The 25,193-nt window shown below is 40.6% G+C and overlaps 2 protein-coding genes across 2 annotated transcripts in view; both read right to left on the reverse strand.

The window, feature by feature from the left end:
- Nucleotides 1-13,561, reverse strand: part of LOC121900577 — a 33,059-nt gene extending 19,498 nt beyond the window's left edge. The window contains exons 1-18 of the mRNA XM_042417004.1: nt 13,543-13,561; nt 13,178-13,435; nt 11,839-12,099; nt 10,873-11,139; nt 9,643-9,906; nt 8,835-9,092; nt 8,467-8,730; nt 7,384-7,644; nt 6,466-6,726; nt 5,515-5,778; nt 4,994-5,254; nt 4,580-4,840; nt 4,165-4,425; nt 3,507-3,776; nt 2,570-2,830; nt 2,156-2,416; nt 816-1,079; nt 65-325 (exon numbers count right to left, since the gene is read on the reverse strand). Coding sequence (XP_042272938.1) covers nt 65-325; nt 816-1,079; nt 2,156-2,416; nt 2,570-2,830; nt 3,507-3,776; nt 4,165-4,425; nt 4,580-4,840; nt 4,994-5,254; nt 5,515-5,778; nt 6,466-6,726; nt 7,384-7,644; nt 8,467-8,730; nt 8,835-9,092; nt 9,643-9,906; nt 10,873-11,139; nt 11,839-12,099; nt 13,178-13,435; nt 13,543-13,561 — 4,477 coding nt within the window. The remainder of the gene's footprint in view (nt 1-64; nt 326-815; nt 1,080-2,155; nt 2,417-2,569; nt 2,831-3,506; nt 3,777-4,164; nt 4,426-4,579; nt 4,841-4,993; nt 5,255-5,514; nt 5,779-6,465; nt 6,727-7,383; nt 7,645-8,466; nt 8,731-8,834; nt 9,093-9,642; nt 9,907-10,872; nt 11,140-11,838; nt 12,100-13,177; nt 13,436-13,542) is intronic.
- Nucleotides 13,562-15,860: 2,299 nt separating this feature from the next.
- On the reverse strand, nt 15,861-24,989 carry LOC121900579 (fibronectin type III domain-containing protein 7-like). Its single transcript, XM_042417008.1, has 14 exons — nt 24,986-24,989; nt 24,533-24,802; nt 23,832-24,095; nt 21,146-21,264; nt 20,869-21,010; nt 19,620-19,886; nt 19,242-19,502; nt 18,859-19,119; nt 18,353-18,604; nt 17,753-18,013; nt 17,390-17,653; nt 16,369-16,629; nt 16,019-16,269; nt 15,861-15,896 (listed from the first exon to the last, which is right to left on the reverse strand). Exons 1-14 carry the CDS (start codon nt 24,987-24,989, stop codon nt 15,861-15,863), a joined length of 2,913 nt encoding a protein of 970 aa, XP_042272942.1.
- Nucleotides 24,990-25,193: the final 204 nt, after the last annotated feature.

The following is a 25,193-nucleotide window of genomic DNA, read 5'->3' on the forward strand; positions in this document are numbered from 1 at the left end:
GTTAAGTTTTCTAAAATATACATTAAAGTTTGCAGCTTGGTTCATCCTGTGTCACGTTGCTCACCAGTGACCAGCTTTCCTGTCATGTGAGCGATGCTGCCGCAGGTCGTTCCTACAGCTTCGACAGAGATGGAGTAGCTCTGTCCACAGGGCAGCTCTTCCAGATCACAGTGGGTGGTGTTCGTCTCACAGGTGACATTGAGGCCTGACGCGGTGGTGGCCAAGACCACGTACGACGAAGCTCCATCACTTGGGTACCAGGTCACCATAGCCTTCTGTGTGTAGCAGTCCATGACTGCCTCGATGTGTCTCGGTTTACAGGGGACTGAGAGAAGAATGAAGTGAATGAAGACAATGTAGTTTATATTTTGTTGTCCATGGGATTAACATGGAAATATGGAAATAGTGCTTTAATATGTTTCACAGGTGACATAAGAAAAAATAATTAATGCACCAAGTAGGTATTTATCACCTTTTTTTAACAGTTAACAGTAAAACAAACACTATAAAAGATACTTTAAGTAAGATCATGTTCACAATACATTTTCACATAATGCAGTAGCTTTTTGAAAGAGTTTAATAATCATCATCAAGCATCAAAGAATCTCCTTGACCCCTAAAGAAACTACGGGATCCTTTATTTTAAGTATAAAATGAGAAAACAAAGATAAAACTAAGTTTCCTCATGTCAGCAGAGCATTTACAGTATATATGGATTAGTGCATCAGTGTCTTCATCTTTCTAGAAATGTGTTGTAGTCTGATTTTAGCCTTTGTCCTTAAGATACATGTCTGTCACTTGACTCTCGTTCTTACCTGAAGGTGTGTCAATCGCATTGGTGGGCGGGCTGTCACAGTATCCATCAGAGGAGACTACAGACACGTGGTAGATCTGACCGCAGCCGAGTCCCGTCACGTTGCAGGAGCCCTCGGTCATGCCCTGGCAGGTTGTGGTCTGACCGTTGCTGTCCTGCACTGTGGCGAGGTACGAATCGGCTCCCGAGCTCTCGGACCAGGACACAGTCAGAGCACTGGTCTTACAGTCCACCACGGAGGAGACATTTGCAGGAGTGCACGGCACTGGTGAGAAGAGGTTGAGAGAAGGTGTGGTGTAGGGTTTAATGTTTTTTTTTGTCACCTTAAAGAGTTTTTGATTACTGATTACTGGATTTATTATGAAAATGAAGTGATTTTCTGGAGATTATAGCTGTTGTTGAGAACTTTTTTGCTAAGAGTTGAATGAGAAGATTGATGCTACTTGTATATTTTTAGGGTTAGGGGTTAGGTGGTTAGTTGTGGTCTTACAGGCATTAATGTCCTGGACTATTTCTCAACTGGGCACAGTGATTTCCTGGAGTCTCTGCTGGTTGCCTGCTAACCTCAGGGGGACAAAAGGACTCCAGGAAGTCACTGCATCTGGCCAAGAAATAGTCCTGTACATAAACCTCCATGAAACTACAACTTGTGGTTGTCACGCTATAATTTTTGGGACAGATTAAATGAACAAGATATATGATGTTGAGTGAGATTTAGAGGTGCTGGTAAGTGGATTTTGATACCTTTGGAGAGAGACAGGGTAATTATTTCCTTCTGTTCCCAGTCTTTATGCTAAGCTATGATAAGAGGCTGTTAGCTGTAGCTTTATATTCAACCTACAGAGTGGTATCCATCTACTCATCTAACAACTCTCTGCAAGAAAGTGAACAACCGTGTTACCAAAAATGTCGAACTATTCCTTTAAAGCAAAAACTCATTTGATGTCACAAAATTTGTGCTAACTTTCACTGTATATTTGCTGTTTTTTTTAGTCATTTCCTGAAAAAATTCTGCTTGTGCACAGAAAAAAATAGCAACAACAGCAGTTTTGTTTAGACCTAGATAGTTAGCATGAGCTGTAACAGCAGCTGTAGATGAAGAGAAACAGAAATGAGAGCCACCGGTGGAAACCCAAGCTTCATGAACAATAAAAGACTTTCAAAGAAAAACAAAAATCAGACTATAAATCTCTAGTTTTTGATTTCTAGGGAAACTTAAGACCATTAACATAGAAGTTTGGGAATAATTTGCAGCCCTGGATAACTTATGTTTATGGTGAAAACTCTTATTTTATAATTCTTGAACACACACATAAATCAACAGTGAAAATCTGTGCATACCAGTCTTGATTTGCACACTGTCGCTCGGTTTGCTCCTGCAGTCTCTGTCCTCTGCAATCACACTAGCTGTGTAGTACTGGCCGCAGCGCAGGCCTGTCAGATCACAGTGGTTCTCATGAGAGGTGCACTCATCCACGTGGCCATCGGTACTCACGGCCCTCACATGGTAAAGCTGTCCTCCTTTGCTGTAGTTCCATGACATGGAGGCCACGTTGTCGCTGCAGCTCAGTTTGGCTTCAAGGTTATCAGGAACACACGGCACTGACGGAGAGAGATCAATAAAGACACAAATATTATTATCTCATCTCCATTCTCATCTCACAAAGCCTGCATGAGAATTCCTTACATGTGGCTTTAAGACTGTACCTGAAAATATTAGAAATGTTATACTTGTGTATGTGTAATATTCTCCACCTGTCTTGACTATGTCCCCTGAACTCTGGGAGCTGTTGCAGGTTCGTCCCTCAGCCGTGACGAGCAGGACGTAGAATTCTCCACACGGCAGGTCGGTGATGTCACAGCCGGTGTCCGACGTGGTGCAGCAGGTGCTGCCTCCGTTTGTGTTCTCCAGCGTGGCTGTGTATGTCACAGCACCAGGAATGGATTCCCAGGAGATGCTGACTGTGCGGTTGTCGCAACCCACCGACTTCTTCACGTCCTCGGGAGGACAGGGACCTGAGGAAGAGGAGGAGAAGCACTGTGAGATATGATTTAAAAAACAGCTTTCTGACCATCATCTGCCAGAAATAGGTACAAAAGTGAAAGAGGTTATCAGAGGATAGCTCTAAAAAGAGTGTAAAAAAAGAGACCACATTTAACTCGAAAACCCTCATGAGGGTTCAATGAAAATGGTTTCAGTGATTTTTTTCAGAACAGAATAGCTGATATGTTCTTCATTTCTACCACTAATGCCACTATGTATATCTAGCATCTCTCAATTTATTCTAATGGCATTAGATTTTTATAATAGAAAAAATTGACAAAAAATTGTGAAATTCTACACACAGTGACTAACTTATATTTTACACAATAAATTATTTCATTGTAATCATTTCAAGAGGTAAAAATGAGGTGCAAAACTTTCTCTGGAGAAAATTATTCCTCTATTTATTCATTCAAATGTGGCATTCGGTTCAGATCTGAAACATAATTTTTTAGTGAATAAACAGAGCCAATAAGTAAGTAAAACTATATTGAAAAGTGAAAAACTTTAATTAAAGTCAATTAACACCAGCAATTTAGTTTGACATTGACAATATCAACACCTACATCACAATATGTCTATGTCTGAGGTATAATTGATTAAAGTGACTTCCTGTTTTCTTGTTACTATTTATTTACGTTCACAGACCTGTCTCAGTCATGACAGCATTGCTGGGTGCACTGAGGCACTGCTGGTTTTGGGCTTTGAGGGTGAAGGTGAGGTTCTGGCTGCAAGTCAGAGGCGGCAGAGCACACGTCCCGTCTGAGGTGGAGTTACACTCGAATGTCTGGATGTCACCGTCGCTGTTTGTTGTTAAGACGACATAGTCTTTAACGCCGTCAGCCTCCTCCCACATCACCCAAGCTGAGTTTGTCAGGCAGTCAATCTCCACATCAGACAGGTGAGGTGTGCAGGGAACTGAAAGTAACCAGGGAGAAATCAGTACTCAAAAAGATCACTCAAAAATCTGACAGTTTATCAAGTTTATTTATCTTGACTATTTTTAAATGGTCACTGCATCAAATAATAACTTGTATAAGTGCATTACTGCTCCAGAAATTCTTTGAACTTCAAATTTCTTTTTATTTTCAGACATTAAATTACTCAAGAAATAATTTAGCATATGTGTGTTTGGCTAATTTGCTGCGTATTACAGTAATGAATATATACTATATACAAAAGGCGGTCCAGTAAAATGCAAGAACAGTTACTTCTACAGTCACTACTACACTTAGTGTAATTTAAAAACATTTACTGTATCAAGTTTTAATCTCAGTCTAAAATAAAAAAAAATATTGATGCTTGCCTGTCATGATCGTTTTTGTGGGGCTGTCTCTGCCCACACATCCGTTCCTGGATGGTGTGATGGTAACGTTGTACTGCATCCCACACTCCAGAGTGCTGAGATCACAGTAGTTGGTTTCACTGCTACAGTTGTGTCGCCGACCTGTGGCGTCAATCGCCGACACCGTGTACACGACCCCCGCGACGCTGTCGGTCCACGTTACAGATACAACGCCGGTGTCACAGTCCAGAGTGGGAATGTAGGACGTGACAGGACAGGGAGCTGAGAGGGAGATTGTGGAAGAAGAAGAGGATGGCTTTAAGTTAGAAGAAAAGAAAGTATAATGTCTTCCTGCACCGAGAGCTTTTTAATATAAGACATGGACAGAATAAAACATTCAAAAAAGTTTAAGAAAAGACAGACACATCCTGCATACCTGTAATGACCTGCTTTGTGGGGCTGTGGGAGCTATTGCAGGCCTTATCTTGGGCGACAACTGTAACGTCATAGGTCAGTCCGCACTCCATGTTGTGCACTACGCAGTGATGTTTATCCGTCTCACAGATGCTGACGTGACCGTTGCTGCTCACCACAGAGGCACGGAACTGAGGAGCGTAACCTGTAGACTGCCAGGTAACGTTGAGGACACCAGACAGACAGTCGAGGTTGTTCTGTATGTTCTGCGGCACGCATGGAGCTGGAAAGAGCAAAGAGAACGGTAAGAGAAATTGTCCTGTTTGGTCCCTCAGCCGGCACATGAGTCCTAGAGAGAGATACAGAACTGCCATTTGCTCACTTTTTGTAAGCTGCTTGGAAAAGAAAATAGCCTAACATGGATTTAAATACCCACCTGTATGAATCATTTCAACGTTGCTCTTGGCTCCAATACAATTTTCATCAAGACCAGCGACGTAGACCTGATACTGCTGCCCACATGGGAGACTAGATATCTGGCAGGTGGTGGTGCTGGTGTTACAGGACCACTGGCGGCCATGCGCATTCTCTGCTACGGCCATGTAGGTTACTGAGCCCTGCGAGGCCTGCCACGACACCGAGATGTTGTTTGATTCACAGGATGAGTCGACCCTCAACAGGGTGGGAGGGCAGGGAGCTGCAGGAGAGACACAGGAGAGGGTCAGGCAGATTTATACAGGTATCAAATTTTACTTGTCAGTGCCCTCCGGTGGACAAACTATGTAATTGCAACACTGTTTCTATATTACTTCCAATATTTTTTCAACATATTTGCACAGCAATTTCTTGTTTCTTATGGGCTGATATATCTCATCTTTTATTTCTATTGTCATCATTTCTTATCAGCATCAACTTAAACTAAAAAAAAATACTCTTTATATAGCTACTTTCAGTTACCTGTGTTGATTCGGTGCCAGTCTTGGGCAGGACTGGGGCAGTTCTGTCCTTGTCCACTGACGCTAATCTTGTAGCTCTCCCCGCAGCGCAGAGAACTGATGTTACAGGCGGAGCCGTTGGTGGAGCAAGTCATCTGGTGTGTGATGGCAAAGGCATCGGCCGAGGCGTTGTAGTACAGAATACCACTGCCGGGCGTCCAAGACACCACAGCTGTGTTGGTGTTACAGTCCAGTGTAGTCTTCAGACCACTGTGGGGGCAAGGTCCTGGACAGGGAGGGATGTAGAGAGAGAGAAAGTTAAATATATAGACAGAGGGGACATGCAGGTATGCATAGTAAAATTTGATATCTGTAAAATACAAAATAGATGTATTTTTTTTAGTTTGCTAGAACATGTTATTATTATTATAATATTATTATTTAAAGTATTGTCACTTGAGTTTAGTTGCTTCTGGTGGTACCTGACACTGTTTAAAGTGTCTACCAGTAAAAAAAAAAGGCTCTTTAGTAACACCAAGTTGCAGCAATAGGAAACAACAAGCACAAATTTCACCACAACTTCAACACGAATTTCAGTTTTACTGTTGCCTACCATAGATTAGAACTTAAGAGATGGGACAGAGGCAGCATATATTTTTGTATTTTATTCCTGATAAATGGCTAGTAAGACATTATACCATACCAATTTACTGAGGTGAGCTGACATTTGCTATGTTGCATTACATATTACTTATATGGCTAATGTTAGCTACATCACTGACTGCTTCCCTGTCCAAGAAATACTGTTTAATACCAACCCCGAAGTTTTTTAAGTCTGAGTCTCCTTCCACAGTTTTATAGAAACTACACCAACTGCTTAGCTTATGGTGAGTAGTTCAGGGTGGCTGGGAGTTTCCACCATTTCCACCATTTCCATCACTGTTAATCAGCTGATCTAGTTGTGTTTTATTACCTGTGGTGGCGTTGATGGGCTCGCTGACCAAACTGACGCAGGAGTCATGGCGAGCCACCACGGTAATCGAGTAATCCTGCCCACACGCCAGGTTGGGGAAATGACAGTTGGTGTCAGTGCTGTTACATTCGGCGTTGTAGCCGAGACTGCCCCGAGCATAGACGGTGTAAGATCTGGCGCCACGTGCTGCGTCCCACGTCACCACAGTGATGCCAGTATGACAGTCCACTCGTGCTGTGAGGTGAGTAGGAACACACGGAGCTGGTGGGGAGAGAGAGAGAGAGAGAAGCAAATACGTGTTCATTCATCTATAACTGAACACAATTATTTCCTGCATCATTCAGGCTTATTGGGTACCAGTGGTGGAAAATAAACACTATAGTTGTGCACAATTTTGAGCAACTTCTACTTTACTTGAGTATGTACATTTATGCTACTTCATAGGCTACTTGTTCTCCACTACATTTCAGAGGCAAATACAGTCATTTATTGCTATAGTTACTAGTGCAGCTTAATATTCAAATCATGTAATTACAATATACAAAATGAAAAAGTATATGAACCACCTACAACATTACAAGGATGCTCATACATATCATATTATATATAATAGAATAACACTATGGAGTCATTTGTATGACCATTTTTGATACTTAAATACATTGTGCTGATTACACTTAAATATTTTTACTACTACTACTTGCACTTAAGTAAAGATTCTGAATAATTACTCCACTGGAAAGAAAAACCTCCAATAAAACACAGGTTAAAAATGTGTTTCTACAGTTGCAAACTGAAATTATTCTTTGATTTTCGAAAATCAAAATAAGATCAAAAATCTTTGGTGAGTAGCTGTGTAATTCTACTTTGTGATGCTGAACATCTAGCTGTACATTGTCTTGTTTTAATTATTAGTACCAGTGTTGAGCCTTTCTGCGAGAGCCGGTTCACTGCTGCATGTATCTGTGTGTCCGACCACACTGATAGCATAGCTCTCTCCGCAGTTCAGCTGGTCGAAGGTGCAGTTGGAGCTGCTGGAGTTACAGGTGGTGATCAGTCCTCTGCTGTCCACCGCTGACACCATCTGGGTCTGATTTGGACCCGAGTTTCCCCAGGTCACTGACGCCACATTAGTGCTGCACTGCAGATTCACCAACACACTGTTTGGTTTACAGGGGGCTGATTATGAAGACGTGGATAAAGAAGAAAGGTGGAGTGTAAGATTAATTATTTTGGTCTATATCTGAGTCCTAGAAGTCCCTTAAACATGATGAAAAAAACCAACAACAACAAAAATCTGCAAATGCAGTAAGAATTTCAACCTGTTTTCAATTCATATCCACTTTACAGAATCTTAAAACCTATTTACACATCACAGCAGACACACTGCAACAGTAGCATTCATTTGAAGTCGTGTTTCAGGTGACCTGACGGATTTATGTCAAATCTTCACTCTTTTTTTTAGCTCTGTTGTATGTATATCCAGCTCATTAGCTGCTAAATGCTCCACTATGTTCACCAGGTAGTCATTAAATTTGTCTGTCAGCTGTTTGGTGCTGGGGAACTATTGCATATTAGGTTTATCAAAGCTTCTTTATTGAAAACAGGGGCCAGCTTTGCCTGGAAACAATGCTGATGAGAGTGAACCAAAACATTAAAGTTGCGGACTGTAAAAACCAGAAAGGTCTGTAGTGCTGAGGGACTGCAGAGGATAATTTTCTGCAGCTTCACTACGAGCATCACATTTCACAATACACATAGTAATTTAACCCATTGTTAATATAAACATATTGATTAATGCAGCTTTAAATCAATGGCTGCACTGTATAAATGCAATTGGCAGCACTACACATTTGTATTATACCACAGGGCTTGTACAACAATCCCACTAGTGGCCATATGCATGTGAAGCAGTAATTTCATGTCCCCTCAGTAACTTTTAAATGTAATATACCATAATTCAAGTAAAAAAGGCTCCATCTTGTCTTGAACTTTCAATACCTGACTGCATCATGTAGTCGGAGCCCGTGATGGTGCCACAATCGACTGACGATGTAGTAACGACGAGACTGTAGGTGAGGCCACATTTTAGGTTCTTGATGGTGCAGTTTGTGTCAGTGGTGTTACAGGTTGCACGGGTGTTGTCACTGCCGATTGCCATGGCAGTGTAAGAGCCGACATCGCCAATGCTCCCCCTCCACTGCACCACGAAGGAGTTCACCTGGCAGTCGAGCTCCGCTACCACCCTGTCAGGTAAGCAGGGAGCTGTGGCAGGGATGATAGATAGATTTATTTAGTCATGAATTTGAGGTTTAAAACCAAATGAAACAGTCGGTTCAGTTACTTAAAACAATAAATCATATTCATACCTGAGGCAAAAGTTAAGGTGGCACCCTTGCTGCTGTTGCATGTCGCACTGGAAGCCACCACAAATGCTGAGTACTGATGTCCACAGTCCAGCTTTACTGAGCAGGTTGTTGAGTTGGAGGAACAGGAAACTACGTGTCCGTGGGTACCAGTCACTTTAGCTGTGTAGTAGATAGCGTGAGTACTCGGCGCCCAGGTCAGCGTTCCCAAGTTGGTGCCACATTCGGCCGTGGCAGTCAGGTTGGTCGGAGGGCATGGAGCTGACAGGGAAGAGATTTAGGAGGAAATCATTCTGTGTTCCTTGGAGAAATACACTAAAGTATCTTTATACACAGCTGGGAACTTGAAAACCTTTTTCTTGCTATTTGACTGGAAAAAGTATTCTAATGCATAATGCCATATGCATGCAATAATTCTGTTTACACAGTTTACTTAATGCATTACTCATACTGTGAGGGGAGAAAACATTGGAGAAACAGTGTTCAAATAGATCTACTACAAAAATATATCAGTAGATCAGTAGATTTAACCACTTTCTTTACACTATCCAATGATGAAGTTGGTGTTGAGTACAGCTACGTAGTACTGCGATCATTAGAGAAAATAATTCCAACATTTTTATCATTATAACTATCTATCAAAATAAAGCATCTTTTTAAAATAAGAAAAAAATATGTCAATAAAATGCAAAAAAACCATGAAAAACATAGAATTGGATGACCACTCATTTCTCACACTGTAAAAATAACTTTTCTCTCTGTGGAAGCTTCGCTTTATTGTAATTGAGCAACTGATTATATAGATATTAACCTGTTTCAGTATATATAGGCTTGCTGGGAACGCTGGTGCACTGATTGTCCTTGGCTGCCACTGTCAGCGTATACAAATCACCACATTGCAGCCCGGTGATCACATGTGACGTCTGGTCTGTAGAGTAGTTGACACTGGCCCCACCGTCTTTCTGAGAGTGGACTAAGTAGGTAGCACCACTCTCTGGACTCTGGTCCCAGCTTACTGTGATGTCATTGTTCTCGCAATTTGTCACACCAGTCACAACAGGTGGTGGACAGATGACTGAAAACAAGAGAGGGACGAAGAGAGACGTTTGAAAATGCTGTAAATAAGCAACTTAAAAGTAAGAAAGTTAATATGATTATAACACTTTTTTATTACATTTGCAAAAAAATGATGGTTCAATATTAATCATTATTCTGATCCTCAATATTTATAACAAATGAATTACATTAACAAATTGATAGGTTCTATATTCATTTTTTATTGATTGAAATCAGTGTATTTCTATTACCTGGTGAATATTTGGTTTTACAGTAATTTACAAGATAGACTGAACTCTTTCACAACAGTTTTACACTGTTGTATATGTGGACAAGTGTTTAGTAAAACACAAATTAACATTATTTTGGCCATTTATCATTTGAAAAACATCATATAACACTTCTTCTTAATGACGGTTGGATGAAAACATTGATGTCACTCATGTCTCATGTCTCTCATATCTTGCGTTAAGTATGGAGTTGGAGCCAGGGGGCGATTAGCCTAGCTTAGCATAAAGACTAGAGACAGATACCCTTTCTAAAGGTCAAAATACACCTACCAGCCCCTCTAAAGCTCACTAATTTGCACTTTTTTATGTTGTTTGTTTAATCTGTTCACAAACCAAAACTTTAAAAATAAAAAGGACAATTTGTGGTGATGGGGAGATATGCTGTAACTACTTCTTGTTGAGTAACTGCCAGATTCTGGGTGGACAGATTCATCTAGAAAACTACAAATCTAAAACTACAAATTGTATTTTTTTAATTCCTCTTTGTATCCACATCAAACAAACGAGATACAATGTGTTAATAGGTGAGCTTCGGAGATGATGGTAGGCTGTTTTCCTGTGTTTCAAGTCTTGACGCTAAACTAAGACTACCTGCCTCCTGGCTGCAGCTCCATACTTAAGGCACAGACATGACTTGACTCTTGGCAAGAAAGCAAATCAGAGTATTTCCCAGTTCTACAGTTCTTTTCTCTGACCTGAATGGAAAGTGAAAGGCAGGCTGGGTTTGCTCCGGCAGCCCCTCTCTACGGTGACCACCGTGACAACAGCTGTCTCGCCACAGTGGAGGTCCGTGAGAGAGCAGCTTGTTCCATTGGAGGTGCAGTTGTGGGCATGGTCATCCAAATCAGAGGGTATCGCTGTGGCCACATAGAGATCTGCTTGCAGGGCAGCGTCCCACGTCACAAGGCCCATGTTACCGGCACACTGCAGGGACACGTGAACATTGGTGGGCGGGCAGGGACCTGCGAGGAAGAGGAGGAAGGGAGAGCGATCAGAGGGAGCGTGATATAATTACTTCATACTTAAAGTCAGAATCACAACCAAGAGACAAGTTAGAAAAAATGAAATCTCTGAGATCCAATAATCTAGAGTTTTCTTGAAGCATCTAGTGGCCGCTGGAGGAACTGCATCAACATTTGATGATTGTCCCAGCAACAGAAATGGCACACTTAAAGAGCTGCAACGATTAGTTGATAATCATAAGCCAATTGAAGCAAAATCAATTAATTTTGATAATTGATTAATCTTTTTCATTTCAAGCTAAAATGCCAAACATTCCCAAGTTTCAGCTACTCATTTGTGAGGATTTGCTGCTTTTATCCATTTTCTGTGATGGTAAACTGAATATATTTCGATTTTGGACTGTAAGTCAGACAAAACTAGCAATGTGAAGATGTTGCTTTAGGCTGCAGGAAATTGTTTTCCTATTTTCTGACATTTTATAGACCAAACAAATAATCCATTAATCATTCAATTTGAATTAAATAATCAACAGAATAATCAATAATGAAAATGAACGTTAGTTGTCACCTTACCTTTTATTCTAGTATTAGGGTGCTTTGATACACAATGTGTTTCGTGCAGCTTTTAAGTGTCTGGAAAGTCTTTTTTTACTCTAATAGAATGACAATATTAAAAAATACACACACGGTCTTCCTTACCTGCGATGTAGGTGAGTGGATCGCTGTCAGAGCCCTTGCAGTGATCGGAGAAAGGGGTGACAGTGATCACGTAAGTCTGGGCGCAGTGCATGTTGGGTAGCTGACAGTGTGTGCTGTTTGAGGTGCACTGTTTGATATCGCCATCTTGGCCTCGTGCTGTCACTGTGTACGACACCGCACCGGGACTGTGTAGCCAGCTCACCGCCGCCGTGTTGTTGTCACAAACCAGAGAGGCACTGACATTCATGGGAGCACAGGGGGCTGATGGGAAAACAAAGAGAGAAACAAATTGAGCCTTGATTTGAAAGATTTCGTTCTCAAAGAAATTCCACATTTTCAGATTTTGCCTCACAACATTTTGTCCCAAGAGTATGTAGACATGTAAGAGACTCATTTCTATGGTCAGTTTATGTAATTTATCAAAACCCAGTCTAATCAACCTGCTGATGTTTCTTAATATATGAAATCCTGTGCATGTATACTGTCGCAAAACTGCTGGTCCCATGATTATATTACATACCCTTCCTTGTCTAGCTTCAATCACACTATGTGTCTGTGACTTATTAATCATGTTTAGTGTCAGTTTTGCTGCTGTTGTTATTTGTCAATAAGAGTGACAGAAGTAGTCCTTCTTTTTTATAAAACTCCGAAACCAGAAAATTTGATAAAGTCTAGTTTTAGCCAATAGCTAATAAAGCAATGTTTTGCCACAGTACATATGAGGAAAAGTGTTTGTCAGCATTGGTTAACAGGAAACTTTATGGTACATTTAGCTGCAGCAACAGACTAAAAAATGGCTTTTTACCCTGTTAACAATTACAAGTATAAACTGTTTAATGGATTTTTTTTGGACGATTAATCTGTATGCATATACAATCACCATACTAGCCCATTACATTACACAGCATTACAGCTTTATGCAAACAATGCTGCAGTCGATTAGAAATTGAATCATTTACTGTTACAGACATCCATTGGCTCTTCATTTCCATACAATATGAAAATCTATTGGCAGACTCTAGAAATTTGCCTAAATTGTGTAATCTATCACAGTGAACATCAAGTCTGAAGTCATTTTGCAAAGTAAAATTGTCATTATTAGGTAACTTAGTTCAGACTACGGACAAAATAATCTGCTATTTAGCTGCATTACCATGCAATTCTATTGTAACATTGACAACTGTGTGAAAAAATGCATTAAAAAATCAAAAATATTGCTTGCATTCAAATAATGTCAGCAAAACTGTAAAGCAAACATGATTTGCAGTTAAGAAGCTAAAACTTGCAAACATAATGGTTAACCTGTGGATGTCTCAGTACCCCATCCTCTCTCTCTCACCTGTCTGTATCTGCGTCACACCCGGCACGCTGCTGTTGCAGTGGTCAGCCACAGTGATCACTTTCACATCGTACATGCGGCCGCAGAGCAGGGGGGGGAGGGAGCAGTCAGTCTGGGTGGTGCTGCAGGAGGCCATGTGGTCTTCAGAATGGACATGGGCATAGAAACTCTTCCTGCCCAAAGTCTCGTTCCAGCTCAGGGAGGCCATGCCCGTCTCGCAGGAGTATGTGTAGTCCACGTTTTCAGGGGTACAGGGGGCTGAGGGAGAGAGAAAGAGTACAGTCAGGTGCTGAATACCTAACCTATAATCCATTTATCCTGATCTCTATAGTAGCTGTTAAAGGAGGTGAGGAAAATGATCTCACTTTCTAAGATTATCCTCATTTCCTATAATTTTGAGGACATTTGGCCCTCATTAGAAAGACAATCAAAGCAAAAATATTCACCCTTTAGTAATGTAGCCCACATTTTTCACAACTTTAGCAATTAAGAGGCTGTAAAATTGTCAATTTTAGTCCAGCTTCAGAGAGCAGAGAGAGTGTTGTCTTTACACTATTTGTTTATGGAGAAAAAACATTCACAATCACACTATATTAGGATCCTGTGTTACTTAAAACAGACCATCATAACAGAGAGAACAGCCATCATAATTTAAATTAATGTTTTTGAATGTGAAGAATGGTAACTTTTTTATTCATTTATTTTTTTTATTTTTTTCATTTTTTGAATAAATTCAGGTCAAATTTAAGCTGGAACACCCTCAATGTACAAAAATGTGTCTCACCTGCACATCAATGAAAAATATATAACAATGGAATTGAAATATTTCCATTTTTGTATATTCTGGGTCACTTTAGGAAAAGTCATAAAAGCTAAAAGAAAGATGTTTTGAGAGTTTTTACTGCTCTCAAATGTAAAAATGGGTCAAATTTGACTCAGCACATCACTCCTAAACAACTCCTACAATCCCAGCAACAGTGTGTGTACCTGACCCAAGACTGAGAAATGATAGTGTATCATAAGTTAAGAAAAGATTGTACCTTTATTGATCCCAGGAGGGAAATTTAGCATTACGGTAGTAAAAGAAGAAACCTGAGAGGTTATCATAACATGAGTACCCACCACATCCTCACCATCTTATATACAAACACAAAAGAAAACACTAACAACATAAAATTCATAGTATGTCCCAGATATAACAAAATCATTATGCTTCAGTAAAAAGAAGGCATAATAACATTCTGTCTTTTACAAGCAACAGCCTTAAAACAAAGTATTGATCATGTTTATGTACCTGTGACAATCTGAAAAGTAGAGCTGGGTTTGCTCAGACACTGAACTCCTCGTGCAACAGCTTGGACGGTGTAAGTGTCTCCACACCGCAAGTCATCCAGGACACAGCTGCTGTTGGTGGTGGAGCCGCAGGAAGTAGAGTGTCCCAGGTTGGAGGTCGCGTCGACCGTGACGCTCATGGCATCCTCGTCCTCGACCCAGGAGACCAATGCGTGGTTGGAGACACAGTCCAGGGAGTGGTCCTGGATCACTGGAGCGCAGGGAGCTGGGCAGGAGATAGTCACACATATTTCCTTTGTCATTTAGAGGAACCTTTTGGGTTGGTAACGGTGCACAGAAACCCTTCTCCTAAAGGCATTCTTCAGATGTCTCTGAATTTTATAGTTAAACACTAGATTGACTTTTTATTTTACTTGCAGGAGCATTTTATTTATTTCAGCTAATGTCCCAAATAATTCAACAAAATTTAGTTTAAGTCATCTTCTTTTGCTGTGAACTTATTAAATTCAATCACATGAAAGGGGGGATTCCAAGTAGAAAAGGAGATTTCTGCACATTTACATTCAAGACAGTTGTGGAAATCAGTGCATCAAAGTGTTTTATTCCTGTAAGCACTTTGTGAAAATGACAAAAATTCAAGTATTACACTATATATCTAATTCTTGGGACCCTGAGCTCATGTGCAGATTTGTCACACATGATGGGTGTTTTAAAAGCTGATTTCAGTAATTTTAGACTCAGTATGCTTAAATTGAACTACTTTTGGGCCAACATTTTAGCATTTTCCCCCCAGAATTTTATTCCTGGAAGTAAGAAGTTGACTTTGGAAAACAATTTGGACCTCTATTGTGGGAAACTATACTGAATATATAATTGTAATGAACATTTAAGCGAATAAATAAAACATGAAAAGCCAAAGTAATTAAAAACAACATTTTTGATCAAATGTTGAGGCGAGATTTGTGAGTATTTCTGAAGTCCTGGTTATTTCCTGGCACATAAACATAACACTTGCAAAGATGAATTCACTGATAGCTGAATACAAACAGGATAAAAACTCTTATATCCAACAACGAAACAACATTCAATCATTATAATCTTAAAAATTGGCCAATCATTATATAAAAAAGCAATCTGTAGAAAATTCAAAATACACTTTCTTTCTTACCTGTTGTTATATTGGTCTTGGCGAGTACGGTGCTGTTGCAGGTCTCGTCCCCTGCCAGTACAATCACAGTGTACTCCTCCCCGCACTGCAGCTGTGTCAGCTTGCAGGAAGTGCCGGTGGAATTACAGGAGTCGACGTGTCCGTTGGCCTCAGCCAGAACTGTGTAATAATGTGCTCCAGCGCTGGCGCCCCAAGTCACCGTCGCCACACCGGAGAGGCAGTTCAGGGTAGCAGCCACGTTTGTAGGATCACATGGTGCTGAAGGAAGGACGGGAAGATGTCAGGATGCAAGATGAGTATTATGAATAGATTTACAGTTTGTTTTTACATATGCCCACAAATAAAAGGCTCAGATTTACTAAACATTTACCTGTTATCACTGGGATCTTGGCACTCTCGGAGCTGTTACACCTGTTGTTGAGGGCCACCACACTGAGCATGTACGTATGAGCACACTGCAGGCCAGGGAAGAGGCAACTTTGGTTAGCTGTAGGACAGGAAGCAGAGAAACCTCCCGCTCCCGTCAGCGTGGAGATGTAGGACACTGCGCCGGCAGCTGCATACCAGGACGCCTGCAACGTGTTAGAGGGACACTCCACAACGCCTTGGACATTAATAGGAACACAAGGAACTGAGAGAGAAAGCAGAAAAGGGAAAAAGCAGAAGTGAGTTTATGTTCTGTGAGAGCAAAAAAAGTTTGTAGTTTTTTCTGTGTAATACTCAATCTTACCAGAATCAACAATCTCCGGGACACTGCTGGGACCTTCACATGTGCTGCTGACTGCTTTGACCGCCACAGTGTATCGCTGACCACACTGTAAATTAGTCAACGTACAACTGGAAGCCTCTGTGATGCATTCGAGTGTCGTGCCATTTCCAGCAAGGGCGGTGGCACTGTAGTTTACTGGCATTGATCCGGGCACCCAGCTGATGGTCAGTGTGTTGGTGCTACAGTTCAGAGTGTTGACCACATCCTGAACAACACATGGGGCTGACACAGGAGGCAAAGAGTTAGACTCAACAGTAGTGTGATTACAAATGTAAGGAAAGAAAGGGTCTAAGGACAGATTGTGAAGCGACCTGAGGCAAATTTGTGATTTGTGGTATTGAGCTATATAAATAAATTGACTTGACTTGACTTGAAAGAACTGTAGCAGTGGCTGAAATATTAATTGATACATTAATTGATTTTGGGTTTTGGCCACTTGGTGACAGAAGAGCTCCACAACACACTCATAGATACACATCCCTGATATACAATTTATTGAAAATTTGAAACTTGGGTGGATAAACAGAGTTTTTTGTACATCAACAGTTTAATAAATCATAACTAACCGGACCTTGTGGTGATACTGATTCCAATATTAAGAATGAACTCGAATGAATCTCAATCTTTCAGTCAAAATGGATGAGACGTCCTTGAAGTGTTCAAACAATGGACATTTTCACACCTTCAATTCCATAAATACTGAGCAAACTGAGCAAAGATTCTGGTCAAAAGCTCCAGAGCATCTACTAAATGGATGATGACATTGCTTTGTCAAGTAATGTTTTTTGGATTTGGGGGGTAGAGGAGGAAAGGGAGCTTTTTTAGTCAAAGGACACATCTATGAGGAGGTGGAATGAGAAGAAAACAGAATAAGCAAGGAAGATGAAGAGTTGTAGTTAGAGAAAAAATTACAGACACGTTGACATGGTTTTGGACGACAGTATTTTAGGAAGGGAGGAAGAGAAAATAGTCTCCTTCTCACCAGTTGTATGGATGACCGGCTCGCTGTCAATAGTTCGACAGTTGCCATCTGAGGCCGACACCGTGAAGGTGTACTTCTTGCCACACTGCAGACCCTTTAACTGGCAACCGAGGTTCGTTCCTGCATCACAGGTCACATTGTGTCCGTCTGTGCTCACTGCCTTGCCGGTGTAGGACGCTGCGTTAGGGCTGCTGTTCCAGGTTAACATGGCAGAGTTATTGGCACAGTTCACTGAGGCGTTCAGCTGAGAGGGAGGGCAGGGCCCTGCAGGGGGAAGAAACAGCACAGTTGAATGATGTGAGGAGGACTGTGAAAACATATGTCAGAGTTATAAAACACTGATTGATTACCGCTCATCTTTACCTGTCCGTACTGTCACGGCAGAGCTCTCGTTGCTGGTGCAGTTGTTGTCCGAGGCAGACACGCCAACACTGTAAACCTGGCTGCACATGAGGCCCTCCAGCCTGCATGATGTCTCATTGGAAGAGCACAGCAACTGACCGCCAACTTTATCTAATGCAGATACTTGGTAGTATAGGGCGCCACGGCTTGCGTTCCACGTTACATCCATAAAGCTCTGGCCACAGTTTCTCTTTGCCACCACATTAGATGGCACGCATGGTGCTGCGGGAGGGAAAACCTCAGGTCAGATCAGCACAAATCCTATAATGCACCACAACTGTCTACACATCTGGGAATGGCAGTTTGTTCTCATTTTACAAATAAAGCAAATAATGAAAAGGGACAAACACATTACTATAGGTGATTATTAAAAAAGCAAAAAGGATAAAAACACAATTTCCATTTTAGCCTTGCTTACATTTACTCTGTATTAACTCTCTAAACTAAGACACTTTCTGTATCATGTCAGACTGACCTGATACATCATTTAGATTTTATTGTGATTTATTTCATACAGGACAAACACCTCATGTTTGTTAAAGAACTCATTTGCTCTCTTACTTTGCCGGACAGGTATCACTGTGGGATGACTGACGCAGGTGTCGTTGACGGACATCACTTTCACGGTGTAATCCCGTCCACACTCCAGTGTTTTAACACTCAACGAAGGCTTTGTGGTGTTGTAAGACATCTGCTTGGTGCCATCTGAGATCACAGTCATGTAGCCTTCCGCTTTACGTGACGCGTTCCAACCAATGGTCAGTACCTGTGACTGGCAGTCTAAGTGGGAGTCCACATGGGGCCCACATGGAACTGGATAGAGAGAAATGAGACAGGTGAAGGCAAGTGAGTGAGTTGGTTATTGTGGTTATATAAGAAAACACTCAATAAGTCTAGATGTTAATGTACAGGCTGTTAAGATGAGACCAAACTCATCAGCCTGTAAGTTAAGATGATACTTGGTCTCATGTTCTCTTTACCACATTTTGGGGTTTTGGGGAGCCCCCTCCATTTTTCAAAGGTTGACATGAATATAAATGCAAGTAATGAGCAGAATGTACTCTTACCAGACTCCATGTAGATGGCCTCAGAGGGCATGCTGGGGCAGATGCCGTCGTGGTGGCAGACAGTTACAGTGTAGAGCTGCCCACATTTCAGGTTGGGTATCCTGCAGCTGGTTGTAGTGGAGCTGCAGCTGAGAAGCCCTTGATTTTCATCCACAATGGTGGCGGTGTAGGAGTTCAAGTTGGTTTGGCCACGCCAGGAAATCATTGCCTCATTGGCTGCACAGTCCAGGGAGGCCGAGACGTGATCGGGAGGGCATGCAGCTGGAATGAGACGAAGGTTTGAAATGTGGTGAACTTATTCAAGTGTATTGCAGAACATAGATATGACAGCTTCACAATAAAATAACCTGGAAGTAGAAAAGCAGCGAGCAACGTCACCGTACCTGTCTCTATGGTGACCGCCTCGCTCTCAGTGCTGTTGCACATGAAGTTGGAGGCGATGACGTACGCTGTGTAGTTGGTGCTGCACTTCAAGCCCTCAATCTTACAGGTCGAATCCATGGAGTTACAGCTGTGAATGACGCCATCACTGTCCTTCGCCATGGCGACGTAGAAAAGCGCACTGCCGGACATGTTCCAGGTCATTGTGATGGCGTCGGCTCCACATTCCTTAACTGCTGCTGGGCTCTGAGGAGTACATGGGACTAGAGGAGAGAGAGCGAATCATAATAAGAATCACTTCCTACTTTCTGCCCATTTAAATCTGACTACTTTTTTCTGATATCTAATAAATGGGCAGTAACGTCATGGCTTTGCCTCACCTGTCTCAGCTACAGGCCCCAGTGTCTTTGGACTTGCACACTCATCATCAAAAGCTGTGATGTAGATTGTCAAGTAATCCCCGCACTGGATGCCTTCTATAGCGCAGCTGTTGGACAGTGAGGTGCAGTTGTAGCGGCTGTTATTTCCTCTGTTGCCAAAAGCCTCCACAGTGTAGCGCAGTGCCCCCTCAGCGAGGTCCCACTTGCTGAGCAGAACATTAGAGTTGCAGTTGGCTGAAGTTTGCACATTCTGGGGAATACAGGGTGCTGGAGGCAGGCAGATGAATGCAAGGATTATTTTATGTTTTTATTTGCAATTTAGAAAATTCAAGCAAAACAGATCTGAACTAATATTGCAGTAAAAATATAGTTTACATTCATTTGTCAATTCTGGGCCCATATTTATCAACTTTTAAGAATTACACTTAATAATGTTCTAAAGAGCCAATTTAGGTCTAAAAATGCTATTAGCTGAAATTGAAGAATAAAATAATAGAATAAAACATTTAGAGTAGTTTTAAAGTTAGTCTTTTAAAAAGTCCTTACATTTTACTTATTAATATGTTATTCTGCAAAAACATATACTTAAATGTTTAAGTGTTAAATCCTTAATATCTTCACAACAATCTAATCTATTTATAAAATATAAATAGGGATTATTAATAGGGATTAATATAGAGATTAAAACTGGGGAAGGAAAGAAATTCTGCTGCTGGTAAAGGAGGCACATCAGAGAAATCATGTTATAAGTGATTCCAAACAAAATGCTCTATTCTTGTTTAAACCCACGACAAATAATTTGAAAAAGGAAAAATGTTGAAATGAAGTGCAAATAATATTGTAAAACTACCCTATTCTTACCTATACCTTTTGCTTCAGCTAACGTATTATATTGTATATTATATTATACTCTGTTTCTGCACTGCAACAATCTGAGATCTACTCTCAAATAATTTAAGAGACCTCTGGATCATTTTTAAATTGTAGGAAATTTGATTTGACTCTTGCATTTGAGAATAAGAACTTGATAAATATGGGCCTTGACATTAATTAAGCAGTCTGATGAGATTTTACAAGAGAATCCACCAGAGGGTGCTCACATTTGAGTGGACAACTGTCCCAAAGTTAAATTCAGCTCCTCACAGAACTATCAATAGTGTTTAAAATTGTATTGCACACTCAAATTATGGAAATGGGATGATTAGATTAACAGACATACATCTTCATACTGGACAACATGTGGTCATACCTGTGCGAATGTCAACAGTAGAGCTAATCTGGCTTCTGCACTGTCCTGTGATGGAGTAGACTGTGAAGTAATAGTGTCGTCCACACACTGTGTGTGTAAAATAACAGGAGTTGTCTTCAGTCAGACACTCCTGAACTACTCCCTGGGTACAGACAAAACACAAAATATTTACAGTCATATGCACACAAGAAATACATCTTACGTTCTTAACAGTTCAATTTATTTTTAGTAGCAAACTGATGATGCAAACATTTTTGAATCTAGAATATATAAATACCTGAGAGTCCACGGCCTTGGCCATGTAGTGATCTGTGTTGTTTGTGTGCTCCCAGGAAAAGATGATGACTTCGCTGGAACAGTCTCGCAACAACTCCAGCTTCTTGGGAGGACAGGGGACTTGAAGGGAAGAGACATTAATCAATTCATTTAGGCTGCGTAAAGTTCTTGTTCATCATCAATCACTAGAAGATAGATAGATAGATAGATAGATAGATAGATAGATAGATAGATAGATAGATAGATAGATAGATAGCATTGTAGAGAAAAAGATTGGTTGAAAAAAAAAAAAGTAAATGAGGTTAAATAGCAACATCAAAGGCGAACGTCTCAAATCCCTTTTCAGGCTAAAACGCCCTGATACTGAAGATTACGCTCCAGTGTTGCTTTTCACTGTATGAGGTTTCAGGTTTAACACAAACACAGGCTCATTCTCAGCAGGCTGAACACAACACAATATGATATAGACAGCGGAGCTCAATAGGAGACCCAGTTTTTAAAGGAGACACTCAAACAAACGTGTGAACTTAAGATGCAAGAAAAAAAAACTAAAACAAAAAAAAAAAGTTGTAAACAGCTTTTCCCAAATGACTTGTCCGATATGAACTCAGAAATACTTATTCTGGGGTAAAAAAACAAATATATTGAAGCTGTGTTGTCTCAAAATGAAAATGTAATATTAGTGAAAGAGTTATGACGTCTTAAACCTGACAAAAACATGAATCTTTATCTTTAAATCTTTAACTTTCATATCCAGTCTCCAGTGTAATTTTGTATGTTTTTGTCAAATATGTGTGATTCCAGTGTCATAGCTGAAATGTGGATCATGGTGGCAGGTTTTGTCAGTTAAATCAGTGTAAAATATCTTGTGCTATATTTCAAAATGTAACTGCAAAACCGTCTAAAAATGACCTTATTTCCTCTTGATGTTTTACAGAAAGTTTTATTTCACTGTGTTGACTTATTTAATGTGTATTTCCTCCTCAGGTATTGAATAACTGTTTACTTGACATGTAACAATTACTGGACATAAAATCGTATTCAGCGTCGTCCAATTCATGACAGCTTAGCACTTCACAATGTGGCCTCGGGGGTGGGGTTGCACGGAGAATCTCAACCAGGCCGTCTTCACAGAAAGGAGTGACATGTGAGATGAAAGGATTAACTGCTTGTACAAAATAGATCACAGGGTGGAGCGGTAAAAATGATTGACATCCAGATCTTTTTTTACAGGCACAGCGCCATTCAGTTGACTAGCATTGATGGATCGGTTATTGGTCAGATTCTCCTCCGCTAAATCAGTGTAGAGTCGGGTTTTGTCATCATATTGGCTTTTTGTGCGTTTTGTGGTACTTTTTCTACCTTTTTTTTCTTTTAACTTTAAAGTTTGGTGGTGTAGCGGGAATCTGCTAATCTCTAATTTCTCTAGTATTTATTATACTAACCGTATTATCATCAATTTTGGAACATTAAAATTATAGTTTTGGATAGGGAGGCTGATAATCAAACTCAAGAGATGTCAGCATCTCTCTCTACAGGATTCAGAGGTCTGAAACAATCCTGAACACTTAGAGCAATTTGGTGTACATATTACACATGATTAATCAGTTATGATAAGTAAGTTCTTCCTATTGAGAGATATTCTGTTTCAATTTGTACTCTACATTGCTCTGAATATGCAACTTGGTGAACAGAAATGTTTTCAAAACCTTCCACAATAGGTTGGATCGGTATCTTTCTCACACTTACTCCAAAGCAAGAATCTAAATTAAAATAGACAATGTTTGGATCCAAGTTGGATCTTCATCTGGTCAAAATGTTTACTCTTTTTCCATCGGTGCTGTTTTTTTTAATAACCCTGCATCTACGTGATGAGCTTGATAATTGCATGTAGTGATAGCATGTATTTTCACCATCATTGCTCAGGATAACTATCAAAGGTTTAAGTTTTGTAGATTACGAATCTCAAATTTAAGGCCTTAAATTTGTGACCTGTGTTACTGTTTTGTTTTTTCTTTCCTTGTCTTCCTTCTCTGCTACTCAGTTTTTTTTCTTAGGTAGTTTCTTTAAGGGCTTTGACTCAATTCACCTTTAATTCAAAGAGGAAAAAGAAATACTTTAACTGCCTAAAACTAAAAAGAAACAGCAGTTAATATGCTTATGATGGTGTTTTATTACAGTGATAACTATCGCAGCATCCTGTGGGTTCAAAACCTGTGAAGAATAGCTAGATCCTGACTTGATTCAGGAAACATTGAACAGGAATGGTGCCTCTATTGTACATACACTTTTGACATGTCCAAAAGGTAAATATTAGTTAAATAATATCATACAGGTTATGTTTTAAGTCCTAAACAAGCAGCTTCAATGTCTATCTTGGCCTCAATCTCTGAACTTCAGGACTCTTGACTCCTCTTCCTTTGAAAGGAGATGGATCATTTTGGCTTTTACTACATTTAAACAGACACTACTAAGAAACTGGAGGAAATAAAGCATTGATCTTCTTATGAAGAAAGGGCTACAACAGCTTAGCCAACTGGTTCACATACATGAAGAGGTCAATTTAGGGATCTTGGGTAACCAAGGGGCTGCTGTGCTATGATGTCAGTCTCCTATTAAGTTAAGTGATTCTAGTTTCTCTCTTTGTCCCCTTGTTTAAACCTTTAATAAAATGTTTAGTATCTCACCGGTCTGAAATGTGGCCCAGGTGGTGTTCACCATGTTCTTGCACCCCTCTGATATGGGCGTCACATGCACCACGTAGTTTTGACCACAGCTCAGGTTGGGGATCTGACAGCTGGTGCTCTGGCTGCTGCACATCAGCCGTGTGCCGTTTTCGGTGATCGCCGTGGCCTTGTAAGAGTCGGCACCGAACACAGCCGACCAATACACCATGACAGAGTGAGTGGTGCAGGTGTAGACCACCGATACTGATGAAACCGGTGTCAACTCTGCAAGTAACACAGCATATTACAGTATTACTTTTACAGGTAATAGCAGTCAAACACTTTATAAACTCGATCAGAAAATATCTAGTTGGGAAAGATGTCTTTTAGGCATTTTTCATGGGATAATTGTTAACTGTATCCCATCATTCATGCCCTGATTGTTGAGTCAAAGATTTTATTGGTTCTCTTGGAAAATATAACACCAAAATCCTGCATATCCCATATTTAAAATACTGTAAAAACAGCTATATAATCACCTTTGATTTCTGTTTTTCTCAGGTTTATGTTTACGTGACAGCCTCAACACCAAGTAGGTTGTCAGGGCATCCTTTCCCCTGAGGATCATATTCTGCATGTCTGAAAGGAACGCCTCAGAGAGAATAGCTGACCTAGATCCTAATCACCAAGTTACTGATATTGGTTTGGCTCTGCCGACTCACTGTTGGTGGTGTATGTGTAGTCTGCTGGCTCGCTCGGCACCAGGAACTTGCTGTATGAGGACACTGATATCAGGTAGGTGGAACATGGGAGGATGCCTTGAATGTCCAGCGTGGTGTCTGTCACGTTGTAGGCAGACGGTCTGCTGTTGGGGTCCTCAGTGTCCCGAATGGTTACATAGTACATCAGGACGTCCGTCACCGGCTGCCATGTCACCCTCGCTGTGCCCCGGCCCGTCTGTGTTGCTGTGACGCCCGCCGGGGGTTGAACCACTACAAGCAGATATAGAGACTTATTTAGAGAGGAATGTTTTTTTTGCTACACTAGTTTGAAACAAATTATTGTGGCCTCTTTGATCTCAGGTAGCCATTCGATTAATGAATTCTGTTTTGCTATTAAAGCCAATGACAAGTCAATCAGTATCACAAAAATACCGTGCATATAATCTAATTCACCCATCGTCTCTTTATAGCCGTGCTGATAGTTTTCCTTTTATGTACAGAGGTTTTGAGCTGAATGGAGATAAAAGAATTGAAAAATGTAATGTGGAAAAAGTCAATAATAACATATCTTTACAGAATCTTAGTTGCTGAAAATTCACACACCTCACTGTCAACAGTTTTTGTAGGAACTATTTCTTCAGTAGAAAGTAGTTCTGATAAA

The sequence above is a fragment of the Thunnus maccoyii genome, chromosome 7, assembly GCF_910596095.1.
Source record: "Thunnus maccoyii chromosome 7, fThuMac1.1, whole genome shotgun sequence".
In the NCBI taxonomy this organism is placed as follows: domain Eukaryota; kingdom Metazoa; phylum Chordata; class Actinopteri; order Scombriformes; family Scombridae; genus Thunnus; species Thunnus maccoyii.